General features: G+C 37.0%; 1 protein-coding gene across 1 annotated transcript; it reads right to left on the reverse strand.

Annotated features, from left to right (window-relative positions):
- Positions 1-1,692: 1,692 nt before the first annotated feature.
- On the reverse strand, positions 1,693-14,104 carry si:ch211-288g17.3 (chromosomal protein D1). Its single transcript, XM_026928404.3, has 2 exons — positions 13,961-14,104; positions 1,693-6,022 (listed from the first exon to the last, which is right to left on the reverse strand). The coding sequence occupies exon 2, from the start codon at positions 5,949-5,951 to the stop codon at positions 4,641-4,643; it is 1,311 nt and encodes a 436-aa protein (XP_026784205.3). The 5' UTR covers positions 5,952-6,022; positions 13,961-14,104; the 3' UTR covers positions 1,693-4,640.
- Positions 14,105-14,586: the final 482 nt, after the last annotated feature.

Consider the following 14,586-nt stretch of genomic DNA (forward strand, 5'->3'; position numbering starts at 1 on the left):
TGCTGCTACTACTATGTTTACACTGTTTACACTACCTCAGCTGTAATATTTGCACTACTGTCACTTTATCACTTTCAACAGGACTGTGTACTGGTCGGCGTCATAGTTATGTACTGTCTGTTCTGTCTTGTGCTGTCTGCACGTTTGCACTTGTGCACTTTACGTTTAATTTATGTAATTTATGTAGTCCCCGTAGTTCTGTGTTGTTCTGTGTTGTCTTATGTGGCACCTTGGTCCTGGTGGAACGTTGTTTCGTTTCACTGTGTACTTGTATATGGCTGAAATGACAATAAACTCCACTTGACTTGACTTGAGGAGAATTCTGAGCTGACTTTCTCAACCTGTCGGCACTGTGAACCCATCAGGAAAAGCAGAAGGAAAATGAAAAAATAAATGAATTATATCCCTAATGTTAAAGCTTATTAGACTGGTACCAATTGTTGTACAGCCCAACATGGCTTGCCAAATAGAATAAGCTTCAACAATACCTGACACATACCACATGCCACTTTTACTGGATATTTGTCTACATTTTCCACAATCTGGCTCAACTGCCTAATCAATGTACTGCTTGTATGTTATAACCCAAATAGCATGTGTGCATATTTCTTGCACTCTGAATTCTGGAAAACAGAAACAATTACAGAAAAAAAAAGTTTTGAACAAAACAGGTTTCTGCCTTGAATACACTTTGGCAAAATATATATATATATATTTTATCCAAAATGACATGGACGTGTTTTAGTTACGCTACTTTCTAAACGTGCCATGGCTGTTTGCCTGCAAAGATCACGTAAATGAGGTCAGACCTAAAGATATCTAAAAACTCGCTAGCGGCAACAGTTTGGGCAAGAACCACATGTGGGTGTGATGGTCAGGTGTCCACATACTTTTGGCCATGTTGTGTATAATCTATAACTGTTTTTAAATAAAATAAGGGATATTATTATTAAACATAAAAACATAAAATGACAGCTGGGTGGGCGGGATTTCTGAATTGTCCGTCAGGCAGTATTCATAAAGTAAAGGCTGCCATAAAGACTGATAGTTTTCATGGTCATGTTTCATTACATATTTAATTAAATACATTAAATTAATAAACAGAATTTGTTTTTAACAACTTTGTTTTTAAGTGTGGGGTCATAATGGATTCTTTAATTTTCTTTTTTCAAAAGAAAGGGGGTAAACAGATTTTAAAATGATATGGCTTCTTTTGTGAGATTTGCCCAAATAAGATGCCAATTTCAGGTCAGATCAAAATTTGACCATGTGAAGGTCATAAGACCTTTTATGACTATTATGTTGATAAATTTCTCATGTTACAAAGCTTAGGGTTGTTACTCTCAGTGGCTAGATTCCCATAATGCACTGCTGCATATAGAGGGCATACCATAAACAAACTATGTAAAACACATACATTTAATAACAAATAAAATTGTGAGCATGGTCAGCTACAAAGCATTGCTAACAATTTTCAGTTTTTGTAAGAAATCCTGTAAACATCTAGTTTAGAGCTAATTTTCGAGGTCTTTTTTTTTTTACATACAATCTGATTTAATTAAATGCAAAATGACTATATGAAAGTCTAATTATACACACATTAATAAAAAGGCTGCGTATTACACTAGTCAACTGTACACGATTCTCTTTAAAAGTGAACTGAGTGAAATCTAGCTAAATAAAAGTCTGCAATATGGTTGAAGAAAGCATTTTATTAAAGAAAAAATATCAAATACAAGTGCTCACATTAAACAGCTTCTAATTGTTAAGAGTACAGATTAATGTATAAATCAAACATCAAAGAAGTTACTATAGTAGAAAACAAGCCTATGCACTTGCTGGAAGCTAATACATCTATTCTAAGCAAAATGGTTAGGATCAGTCATTTTAGGGGGGAAAAAAGTTGCTTTATATACACTTTCTACCAGGGATGTACACATCTACTGTCAAATATCAAGGCATTATACCCATCTACTGAAACTAAATTAAACAACAGCAAATTCCACAAGCGCAAGCTGCAGACTGGAAAACACCACATGTAGTCTATCCCACACTTGCAGTTCAATGAAGTTTATGTATAACACTTAGATTTCAGCTCAAATGTTGCCCTCTGACAGGTGGTTTTTATTTTATTCTAGCCTAGGGTACCAACTTTTGAATGTTTTAGACCTCTCCTAAATCATAGAAAGGTATCACATTTCTTGAAAGGGCTAAAGGGCTTCACTCTCCTTTTCGGATGTTATTAAGCATTTGAACCACTAAAGGGAGAAAGAAGGACTCTGCTTCAGCAATGAGAATGTAATGACATTGTTGCTTTAGTAAATTCAAAACCACAATCAGCGCTTTCTGAACAGTGATGGTAAAAAAAAAAAAAAAGGGGAGGGGGGGGGGAACCATTTTTAAGTTTCCATCCAGAGTTTTTAGACAAAGTCTGAACACATTTCAGAACAGGAACAGAAGTGCCACAAATATAATCACAGGAAGATCTTTTTCTGAACTTCAACGTTTATACATCAATCAAGAGAAATTGCAATAAAAAGTCATGGAAACTGATTTTTTTTAGAAAACTGATGTAGCAAGTATGGAACTTTTTTAATTATACAAACTTGTAATGCAGTACATAATCACATAACCATAGCTAATTGAAACAATTATTTTCATGGCTGCCAATTAGTTGTGAACATTTTGGACAGAAATGTCAACAAATACAATCTGACAAACAGAACCAGAACATTAGCAACATAAACAACTAGATTTACATATAAATATTTCTGTTCACATGGTTAGTAATTTAACAAAAAAACAAAAACAAAAAAAAAAAAACTTCACTGTGGTCTCATGTTTCAAACTGCCATAAAATTAAATTCTAAGAGGTTCTAATAACTATAGCTTCTGTTGTGTAAATGTCCTTTTAGTTTATGCCCTGAAAAATAATTAAGCAGAAATTTTTTTTTAAAAAAACGTCTTCACAATCATGAAAGAAAACATCACATGGACATTCAACTCCTGCTTTATAACAGGTATAATTACAATGTTACTTTCTAAACGAATGGAAATTCATTTAAAAAAAAAAATAATACGTTTTACACACACAAATGAATAAAAGTAAGCTGTCATAACACCAACTTTGAATGCAACTGTACATGTCACATGATAAGGGGAGTATGGGAAAACATTATTAGACACTTAATTGAGCAAAACTGCTTTTTAATATTGTCAGGCCGATTTTTTATAGCAGTAGGTAATAATCTTAAAACAAAGCATAACTATGCTTTGCCAATCTTGGACAGTAATAGTACATACAACAGCATACACATTTTTATGGAAATGTGTATGCTATGATACATATTCCACATTTTATGGAAACAATGTCAAGACTCTTGATTAAAAAAAAATATATAGTGACGCTGGAGCTGTGCTACATAGCCGATGTTCCTAATACATTATTAAAAGATCTAAAATTCAGTAATTCCTCAGTCACCACATCATGCACCTGAAAATTTTAAAACTGCTTACTGGTCACAGGGAACACACAACCCCCGAAAGGATAAAATCAGCCACCCGCTTCAGTGTTCTTCAGTCAACAGCTGGTGTGAAGACGCATACTGTGTCTAAAATGGCTCTCGAGTTAGAGCTACAAACTCCGGGGTCTGTTTTATAAACCGGTATACTGCCAATCACTTTTTTTTTTTTTTTTTACAAATACAAAGAGATTTTATGCATTTCACGACGTGTTTCATGCATATCAAACAACTTTCATCTTTCAACAAATTTCAGTTGAACATTTTTAATTCCTGTTTTTTTAATATATCTATATAAATTCAAGCACCCATGGGTACACATGACACTTTTAAGACCTGTTGAGTGGATTGCACGGATGGCAGCACAGGCTCAGGATGCAGTGATGTCTAGCTAGAATAGTCTGATGTTTTGCCGTCCAGTGATGGGACCATTAAACTGCATGCCATTTTTTCTTGACAAATGCTTCTATTAAAATTCAGATTAAAAAAAAAAAACACAAACAAACAAAAACCCACCATAGATCCTGCACCAATACTTCTCTAACAAGCATTCTTCAACATCCAGCATCAAGCCTAGAGGAAATTTCAGGCTTCTTCCAAACACAGGTGTAATTTCAAGACACACCAATACAGACTAGCATAAAATGTAGTTCATGTTCCATTTGATCTTGCCGTTGATATAAAAATTTTTTTAGCAGAATTGCCGAATAGTCCTGAAATAGCTTATTTCCGCACCTAATAAATTTGTATAAATAATAAAAATGCTCAGTGTACTAAGACTTGCTTAGACAGCTAGTCATGCAGACAGACTGTAGGCAGATGATTACTTGCCTAAAAATTTGAATTCCATTTCGTCTCTGAATGCAATTCAAAATCTGCATTTGTAAATGTCTGTTTCAATGGGGATTTATATGAAGGTGGTGTACCATAGAGTATCAAAATAAACATTTCTTTAAAAGACATGCAAAAGCACAAGAGCTGAGCAACAGGAAAAAAAAAAAAAAAAAAAAAAAAAAAAAAGATATCTGCATTACTAACCTTCGGGACAAGTCAAACAATTTGTATGAAATCTGGTAAAAACCCATTCAAAAATATTTGTGCTCTATACTACCCAATGATTTACTTCTTTTTTTGGGATTTACCTGCTACCCTTGAGGATGAAATCTTTCTGCTGTTACTCTCATGAACCTCCTCTACCGAGGCATCATTTAGCTCATCCTCACCAACCTGTTCTATATTGTCTGGTTTTGCAGCACCTCCAGCAGACAGAACAGGATTTTCTACTGTTGTAGCCACGTGGCAACCATCATTCTCACTGGCCTTTTGGTCTTCAGCGTCTGGCTTACTTGAATTCTTGGTAGAGGCAAATGAGTTACGGGGTCGCTTGGGCGAGGGTTCATCATTCTCCTTGCTCTTTCCTTCTTCAGCTTGAACGGCTGGAAAGGCTTCAGCCTTTTTAGGACGGCCCCTCTTACGAGGCTGGGCATCAACAGAGAAGGTACTGTTAGTGAGAACATGTTCAGCCTCCTCTGTAATTGTCTTGACTTTTCCTGATCCTGGTGGTCGTCCTCTCTTCCGAGGGCTTCCATTCGTCTCCTGGAGTAGACCTTTGACCTTGGTCCCAGAACCTGGAGGACGTCCCCTCTTTCTGGGAATTCCATCCGTCAGCTGCTTTGCAACCTTTACCTTCGTCCCAGATCCTGGAGGCCGCCCTCTCTTTTTAGGAGTTCCATTTGTTTCACCTGAAATAACCTTTAGCTTTCGTCCAGAGCCTGGGGGTCTGCCCCTCTTTCGAGGAGTTCCATTCGCATCCTGCTTGACCTGTAGCTTGGTTCCAGAGCCTGGAGGTCGCCCCCTTTTTCCTGGAGTCCCTTCTATTGGCCTTTTCGCTGGAGATGGACCTGCTGGCCGTCCCCGTTTCTTCTTAAACGAGCCTCTTGGCCTTCCCCTCCTTCGAGGAGTGTCTCCACCAACTTCAGTGATCTTTACACTTTTCAGGTTCCCGTCAATTCTGCCATTTTGTGAAGCCATGGATTCATATTTGCGTGGTCTACCTCTTCCCCTTTTCTCCTTTGGCATGTCTACAAGGGGATGAATGCGGGGTCTCCCAAGAGGCTTTGAAAGTTTCCGTTTCTTGCTCAATCTTAAAATTCTCTCTGCTTCTTCCTCTGGTGTAAGGGGAATCTTTCTCGGTCTTCCTGGAATTTTTATCTTTTTCGGACGACCACGCTTCTTGACTTTTGGCCTTATCACCGTCTCAGGTGAAAAGAAATCCACTCTTTTGGATGCCCTAGCATTGTGAGATACCTCTTTCACAGAGATAATTTTTTTCTTAACTGAGCCTCGTGGTCTGCCCCTGCCACGTTTGCCTGAATTGGCACTTCCATTGGCCAGAGTGTTGCTAGAGTCATCCTTCTGTTCAACCTCCATCACAATGTTATTTAAGCCTTACTGAGGGTCTGGGACCTTCACCCAGGCTTGTCTTCTCCGACTGCTAAATTCTAGAAAGGGGGAAAAAAAAGAATTCAGCACAAGAGTTTTTCAAAATAGCAATGCTACTTGTTAATACAACATTTCTCTCCTCAAAACTAGAATTAACACAGAAATGTGGGGAAAAAATAAATAAATAAAAGACTAAACACTGGAGCTAATTTTATGTTATTTAAAGCTTCACATAATCTAAGAATAATAATAAATGGATTTAAAAAACATGTTTAACAAAGTAAAATGCATAATCAATGTGGTCAAATTTTTTGTTAGGAGACATTTATTTAACATTTATGGAAAGAATCTCAGCTGTAAGCTCCTTGTAACAGTCAAAGTTTCGCAGCTCAGGAAAGTCTACAGGACTTGTAAAGTGAGTTTACGCTTTCCAGTTTCTCCCTAAAAAGACACGCTGTCTTTTTTGTTTGTCAAAGAGAGAAAGAGAGAGAGAGAGAGACTGATGAGGGAATGACTGTTTATCATAGCTATAACGTAGGTGAGAACAGGAACTAATTTGACTCTCGCACGGTCCACAACATTAAATCTAACTATAAACCGTTAAAATGCACGACGTGTCTTTCATTAATAAAGTAAATTTTGTAACTGTTGGCAAATCGCTGTGCTTTAAGCGGAAAAACACACTCCAGACCTCGCTGATTGTCCATTCATTTTTTAACTGAAAATATTGCTCAGTAATTTTCATCGTCACGTTCACAGTTAATTGGCTGACTATCATCCCTAATGCAGCTCTACTATAAATTAGGGTCATACTCATAAAAATTGTCTCAGATACTGATGTAAGATGTAAGAGTTGTACTAAAAGACCAACTTCTGCACATCAGGACGCTCGTACAGAGTGAAGTGTAACGTGAGCGTGTCCTCTAGGAGGCGCTGTCACCTGAACCACACCAGAATTTATTGAATTACAGCATAGAAGAGAGAAAAACAATGTTTCACTGTAGGAATAATAAACAGATAACACAGACATAATGTTGTTGTGCAAAGTGCTGGGGAAAAGAGACCTCGTGTGATTAATTATAAAGTAAGTGACTTCTCACTGAAAGCAAGTGTTTTAACTCGTCTGTATTCAGCAGTATGAGCAGCTCTCGTTTCAAAGCTCTTCAGTGTAACTAGTGTACAAATCCACATTTCCACACGATGCTTTAGTTTTTATTTTTAGAGCTGCTGTGGTTTACATTATCTACACTGTGTGTTTATTGGGAGTCTGTTAGAAGAAAGAAAGTAAAGTGTGCGATCCTGCAGGATTAAACTGGACGTTGTAATGAACTACAGCTCTTATAAACTCACACTTTATATTATAAATTTATATTAACACAAGATCCTGATTGTAGCTTTCCATAAATAAATTGGTTATACAGTAATGTGATCATATCGATGTGTGTGATGCAAACCTGCAACACAGGGGAAAAACCTCACTTGTGTTCATTTTATACTTGCGGTTCAGAGTGAGAGTTTAATCAGAGGTGAGAAATTTTTATTAAAAGCCACCAGTCTGAGAAACTCAGAGTGAATCTGTTTAAACAGAGATTTTCACACAGCGGGGTTTTTTTTTTTAAGGTTTTTTTTAACAGACTACATTTCATAAAGCGGTTTCGGAGCACGAGCTCATCTACAGAAGATGGAAAGCTCTGGATGCAATGAGGGAAACTTTTATTGTTTACACTTCAGATGTATTTTGAACACTATTACTCCGATTTAAACAATATTAATCTGAGCCCAAATGAAATGTCACAACATTTAATCAAACCGTTTCAGCGCATGCAATCAGACACGCCTCCCTGCCAACCAATCAGCTTTCACCTGACACACGGCACCGCAGCTACACACAACACGTGGTTAGAGTGTGGGAGGACTGCGTGCTAGCACATCTCTGCGTGTCACGTCTACCCATGATCCTCCTCTCTGCCTCATGACGCAAATAAGTATAAATCAACCTAAACTATAACATGGCCAATATGATTCGTAATGTCCACATGGACAAACACTGCGTCTGCTTTCACATCTATTTCGTTTGTAAAGAGTTCACTTTTTGCGACATTGCGTCCTTAATTCTGTTGAGTTGGATTTTCATTGCAACGATTTTCAACCATATCAAGTTGTTTGTATGAGAGAGTGTTCTTTGGACAGGAATTTGGTGGAGTGTGCTTTGATGGACACTTTTTAATAGTTCCCCTTAAAGATTGCTTTTCTTGTGCATGCAATCAAAGTGTGTTTTTATTAGAGAAAAGACAGAATACTACAGTTGTTAACTAATATATAGATAGATAGATAGATAGATACCCATAGTTTTCTGTTGTTTTTACATGAAATTAATGTCAATACCCATATTTCAAGCTCAATAACAATTTAACATGCAAAAGCATGCTGGATGCACTTATAGAGCAATCTTAGACCCATTCGTGTTGCTCCTTAAAATGATAAAAGACAAAGGCATGTGCACTAACCTACATGCGCTCTAGAAACAAACAGATTTTGTCCTGCATGGAGATGTGGAGAGGTTTTTTTTTGGTATTAACAAAAAGCACCATGAATTTCACAGAAACTGCAGAACAGCGTCTGTGCATCATTCTCTGTGCTCATACTGCTGCAAGTGGCATAGTTTGGTGGATTGGGTAGCCACAACTTCCACAGAAACTTACTATACAGAAGCGATACAGACACTTAGACGCTTTCACATCGTTTCGGTGCGAACCATCCTAAAACCGAGCTGTCATCAGTAACAAAAACATCTGTTCACTTTCAGATGGTGCAGTATGCGAAAAAGCGTTAGGAGCGCCACAAAAACTTGTATTCTTGTACATGTCGTTACTCAAAGTACACCAAAAGAGCAGTCTTTTTCCTCCCCCAATAAATGAGAGATGACCCTAATAACATGTTAATCTGGAATGATCTGCACACAATTCTCCAATATTAAGAGAGACGTCCTGGAAGCCCCGCCCCCTTCTCCGAGCTAATGCTCTCTCTCAAGGTAAATGGAGAATATTTTGAGTTCATTCATGTAAAGGAAAATCTATCAGGGTATTTCTGACTTAGCTGACATGAGACAAGTATATATTTAAGATCGGTTTATTATATTTATTAGGGATGGCACCTGAAAATGATCAAAACAGCTCTTTTGGTTTTCGGCTGAAAGAGAAAAAACTGCCAAAGCTTTTGACCCAGTAAGATTACAATGAACTGTCAGATCTAACACCTTACAAATAATGTTGACGGTGATAATAATGAGAAAACAATTAAATACACATATTTCTAACAGGATTGCATGAAAATGTGATGTGTTAGGGGTTTAACAGTTTACTGAGTATTACTGCAAAAGCACTTAAATATCCACCATCCAGCTGAATTTTTACAATTGTCAGATTGGCAGAAATGGTGGAAATGCTCCACTTATTTAGGCTAACAGTGCTGGACAAATAAATCGTTTATCGTGATATTTTAAAATAGAAAATCACAATCGGGGAAAAATCACTATCATGTCTAGCGTGGGAACGTGATCTTTTGTTTTCTACTGGCCACGCTTTCATTCTGATCGCTCCTTCTTGTTACGGTTTGAGCAAGTTAAACTGCACGTTTCTATTAAAAAGGAAAGATATACACAGACAGTGGGGTCCAAAAGTCTGAGACCACATTGAAAAATCTGGGATTTTTTTTTTTCATTTAAAACTGGAAATAAATAATGTTATAATTTTGAAATATACAAAATAAAGACAGTACACTCACCATCCACTTTATTAGGAACACCTGTACATTCATGCAGTTATCTAATCAACCAATCGTGGGACAGAAGTGTAATGCATAAAATCATGAAAAAGTGTTTCAGAAACTGCTGATCTCTTGGCAGTTTCACACACAACAGTCTTTGGATTTTTACAAAGAATGGCGCGAAAAACAAAAAGCACTGAGTGAGCGACAGTTCTGTGGGTGGAAACGCCTTGTTGATAAGAGAGATCAGAGGAAAATGGACAGATTGGTTCAAAATGCAAGGAAGGATATAGTAACTCAAATAATCACTCTTTACAGTCGTGGTGAGCAGAAAAGCATCTCAGCAAAACTGGCCAGTTTGGGTGAGTCTGTGCCCATGATAGCCTCAGATCCCTGTTCTTGGCTGACAGGAGTGGAACCTGATGTGATCTTCTGCTGTTGTAGCTCATCCACCTCAAGGTTTGATGTGTGTGTTCATTCTGAGATGCTTTTCTGCTCACCACGGTTGTAAAGAGTGATTATATGAGTTAATACAGACTTCCTGGCAGCTCAAACCAATGTGGTCATTCTCCTCTGATCTCTCTCATCAGCAAGGTGTTTCAGCCTGCAGAACCTCCACACACGAGATGTTTTGTTTTTCACACCATTCCATGTAAACTCTAGAGACTGCTGTGTGTGAAAATCCCATATGACTGTGTGTGAAAATCCCATGAGATCAGCAGTTTCTGAAATACTCAGAAAAAAAGTTCTGGTACCAACAACCATGCCACGATTAAAGTCACAGAGATCGCGCTTTTCCCCCATTCTCATGTTTGATGTGAACATTAACTGAAGCTCTTGACCTGTAGCTGAGTGACTTTTTGCTTTGTGCTGCTGCCACGATTGGCTGATTAGATAACTGCATAAATATGCAGGTGTACAGGTGTTCCAATTAAAGTGACCGGTGAGTGCAAATGTTTAATATCTTGAATATTTAATATTCAACATGTTGCACTATTTCTAGGTCCCTATTTAAATGTAAGCAAACGTGTGATATTGAGCATGTTAAGTGTTTTGTACAAAAGGTCAGATTGTCCTCGTGTCTAATCTCTTCTACTGAAGCGTGTGATCAGACGACACGCCGGTGGATTTGATCTAAAATGGTTCATAAAGTTTTGCACAAGCTTGTGGAGTCCATGCCAGCTCAAGTGCACACTGTCATTAAAGCAAAAAGGGGACAATGCAAGTATTAATAAACTCTCAAATTCATGTAAATATTTCAAAGTTTCTACTGTTCACTCAAGTTGTTGTCAGTAATATCATTTGAAATGAAAATTGTTGTAGTAAATTAGAAAAGAATGCAGAATAGAAGCATTTTCACTAGTGATCTCAGACTTTTGGACCTCACTGTACTTCTTAACAGTTAATATATTTATGATATCATGGTGTGAAGAAGCAACAGAAGCAGCGCTGAGTTGTCCTTAACAGCTTCAGCAATGTACTGCGAACTCTCGACGACCTAAGTCAAGCGTCGACCCCAATACCAGGCGTATTATCATAATACCAAAATAATCTCAATACCAAAACGATACTTAAGAAATAGTGTGCTAAATTATAATTTCCTGCTTTTTCCAAAAATATAAAACTTTTATTAAAACTAAAAACTAAAAGTTTTACTAAACACATCATAACTATTTAAATTATTTTGTTAAAATAAACTAAAAAAAAAATATAACAAATACAGCCAACTCATTATACATATATAAGTAACTAAATAATTGAAACATAGTTTCTGAAATCATGTCGGAGACACGTACTTGCCTGAGCGTTAATGTTATAAGCATTCCCCAAAAACATGCACATAAAATGTTAATTACAACAGCTATAGTTAAAGCCCAAGACCACAAACTACCCCGTTATGAAGCTAAAAACAGTGTCACAGAAGCAGCAAGTAAAGGTTTGGGTAGCAACAGGAGACATTTGTCCACCTTGTGCATTACATAAGATTAGTAAGATTAGGTACAATCACCATTTGAATGATTCCCGCCCATGTTCACAAAGCTCCGCCCCCAGGATCTACAGTGAGTATAGCGTCGAGTATAGCATCTATAAAACTACTGAGAGGAGAGGCGTCCAAACACAAACAAGCTTCCGGACTGGAAGTAAGTCAGGTTTCGAAACAGATTTTCTCAACAACTTCATACACATGTGCTAAGTCTACAGCTTAACAATTTTTAAAAAATTTTTTAAATCATGTTGTACGCATCTTCCAGGTTATCCGTACAAGTATGGAATAAGAAAAAAATGGACTATTGCACCTTTAAACAGCATCGATTCATACAATCTCAGAGCTTACAGTGTTTAATCTCGATTGATACTCGATCACGTTACTTCAAAACTGGACTGCGCAAAAATTCATATGTAGCATCATCTGAATTAAAACCTTCAGCGTGACCTGCTGAATCCAAGTTGCGATTTCAACCACACTTCTCACCAAGCTGTGGTGGGTTTTTTAGAACATTTTGTGTGTTCGCTGCCTGTCTTGCCCAAATCTCACATCTTGAGCTCATCTTTTCCACAAGTTGTAGGTGTGAGCTCTTTGTTTGAAGGGTTTTCCTTCTCTGTGACCCTTCAGAGTCGAATCAGCACGCACAACATCATTCACCGGACATCACACAATCAAACTGTTTATCATCACCACTGAGAAAAATGAGCAAACTTTTGATCCATTGTGCAACTCTAACTGCATTCTACACACATAAATAAAATAAAGGTATGTGTGGTTATAAGACGTTATAGCTGTTAATGAAATTAAACAACCTGTCATCTATAAAAATACAAAAATCCACAGCGATGCGTATTCCTAACCAACGCGCTGGATTTCGTCTGCTAATCATCGCACGCTTATTATACATATATATTAGTGACAAAGTCAACAGAAAAGATGAATCATAAGGTCTATCTGCCATTTCCTGCCATGCAGGAGAGAATAACTGCAGCTTACAGATGAACTATATTCACACACCTACACAATATAACTTCCTGAAAGTTATTAGCACCATGCAGTTGGTCTTCGGTGGCAACTACAAAACATCATGCAACTTCATGAACATGGTTTTCCTATAAACTTCCTATAAACATCTTATAGCTCTTTTTTTCTTTCTTTGTATGAATTACAATCACTGGATTCGGACTCAGTGAAAATAAATCTGTGCAAACAAATTTCATGGATTCATCATGGATTACACAAATATTTCAAATTATATCATCATCATTAATAATAATAAATAATAATAATAATAATAATATTATTAGCAGCCTTGGAAATAGATCTGTTTTAAGGCTTTCAAAACAAATGACCAAAATGCATTAGAAAAATATACAATATTATATTCACATCTTCCTGAAAGACAAAAAAATAAAAAATAAAAAAATTAACCCTATGTAAAATTATATTGCATATAAAGACATGCGTAAAATAGTGTTATTAAGGAATATTTACCAGGTCAGAATTTTAATGCACAAAGTTTTAATTAAATTGCATTAATTAAAATGATTTAATTGCAGTTAATTTAAAAAAAAATAAGTTTGAATAAAATTGCATTAATTAAAATGATTTACAGTTAATTTAAAATAATAATATTATTATTATTATTATTATTATTATTATTAACAACAACAACAACAACAATAATAATAATAATAATTTTATATTTTGCATTCCTATTAGGCTATAATATATTTTTAAAAAATTAAATAATATTTCAATATTTAAAATAAATATTCGGACAGTTTATAATTGTAATTATTATAAACTGTTAATTGTAATTATAAACTGTGTAAAGGATGAAAAAGCAGAAAGCGAGCAGCAATAAACTGAGCAATAAAGCAGCTTCGGGGGAAAATAAAAGCGCGTGCACACGCGGGCAATTTATCAACAAACTTCTACATTTATTTTATTGTCTTTTTTTTTTTTTTTTTTTTTTTTTTTGAGAATTATTACAGAAAGCCAGGCCAGGAAGCGCAGGAGGGCATGCATCTCTCCAAGACGATGCTAAAGGCCAGGTATGAGGCTGGTGCACACAATAACAAGGTGAAGCTTTCACCTCCTGCTGATGAAAGGAGCAGGGCTAGCTTTCTGATTAGCTTGCTAAATCGTGGCTAGCGCATTCAAACAACTTTTCTTTGCACAAAACAGCCTCCTAGCAACTGAGTAATGCTGCGGAAAGTATTTTAAAAATATCCAAACTTACTTATTCACCCTTTAAGTCAGGGCAGAAGAGTTCTCTCGCATGCACTCAACAATAATTTCGATGCAAACAGCACCAGACACAAGAAGGCTGGCGGATGCGATTATTTGAAATCTAACGTCTTTCCGTGTCCTTTTTGTTTTGCGTGGCTGTGCAGCTTGTAGGTGAATGGCGCCCTCTGCTGGTCTGGAGGGTGGATTGGATCCAGCACCTGGTCAAGTGTTGCCTCATGAATCACTCCTCCAGGCCCTGTTCACACCTGGCTGGTCTGACTGTTAGTGGACTAGAAATAAGTGCAGGTGTGAACAGGATCCAGTCTAATCCTAATCCGATCACTCAGACCATATTCAGAGGTAGTTTAGGACAGTCTGTACTGCTTATCCTTCACAGGGTCACCTGGAGCCTATCCAAGAGGACTCGGGGCACAAGGCAGGAGATGCAACACTTCACACACACACACACACACACACATTACAGACAATTTGGAAATGCCAATCTGCCTACAATGCATGTCTTTGGACTGGGGGAGGAAACCGGAGTACCCAAAGGAAACCCCCAAAGCATGGGGAGAACATGCATCCACACACACACACACACACACACATATATATATATATATATATATATAT

Source organism: Pangasianodon hypophthalmus, chromosome 29, assembly GCF_027358585.1.
Source record: "Pangasianodon hypophthalmus isolate fPanHyp1 chromosome 29, fPanHyp1.pri, whole genome shotgun sequence".
Lineage (NCBI taxonomy): Eukaryota > Metazoa > Chordata > Actinopteri > Siluriformes > Pangasiidae > Pangasianodon > Pangasianodon hypophthalmus.

Coding starts and splice junctions, on each gene's coding strand:
- si:ch211-288g17.3 (XM_026928404.3), bottom strand. CDS start 5,951: ATGGAGGTTGAACAGAAGGATGACTCTAGCAACACTCTGGCCAATGGA.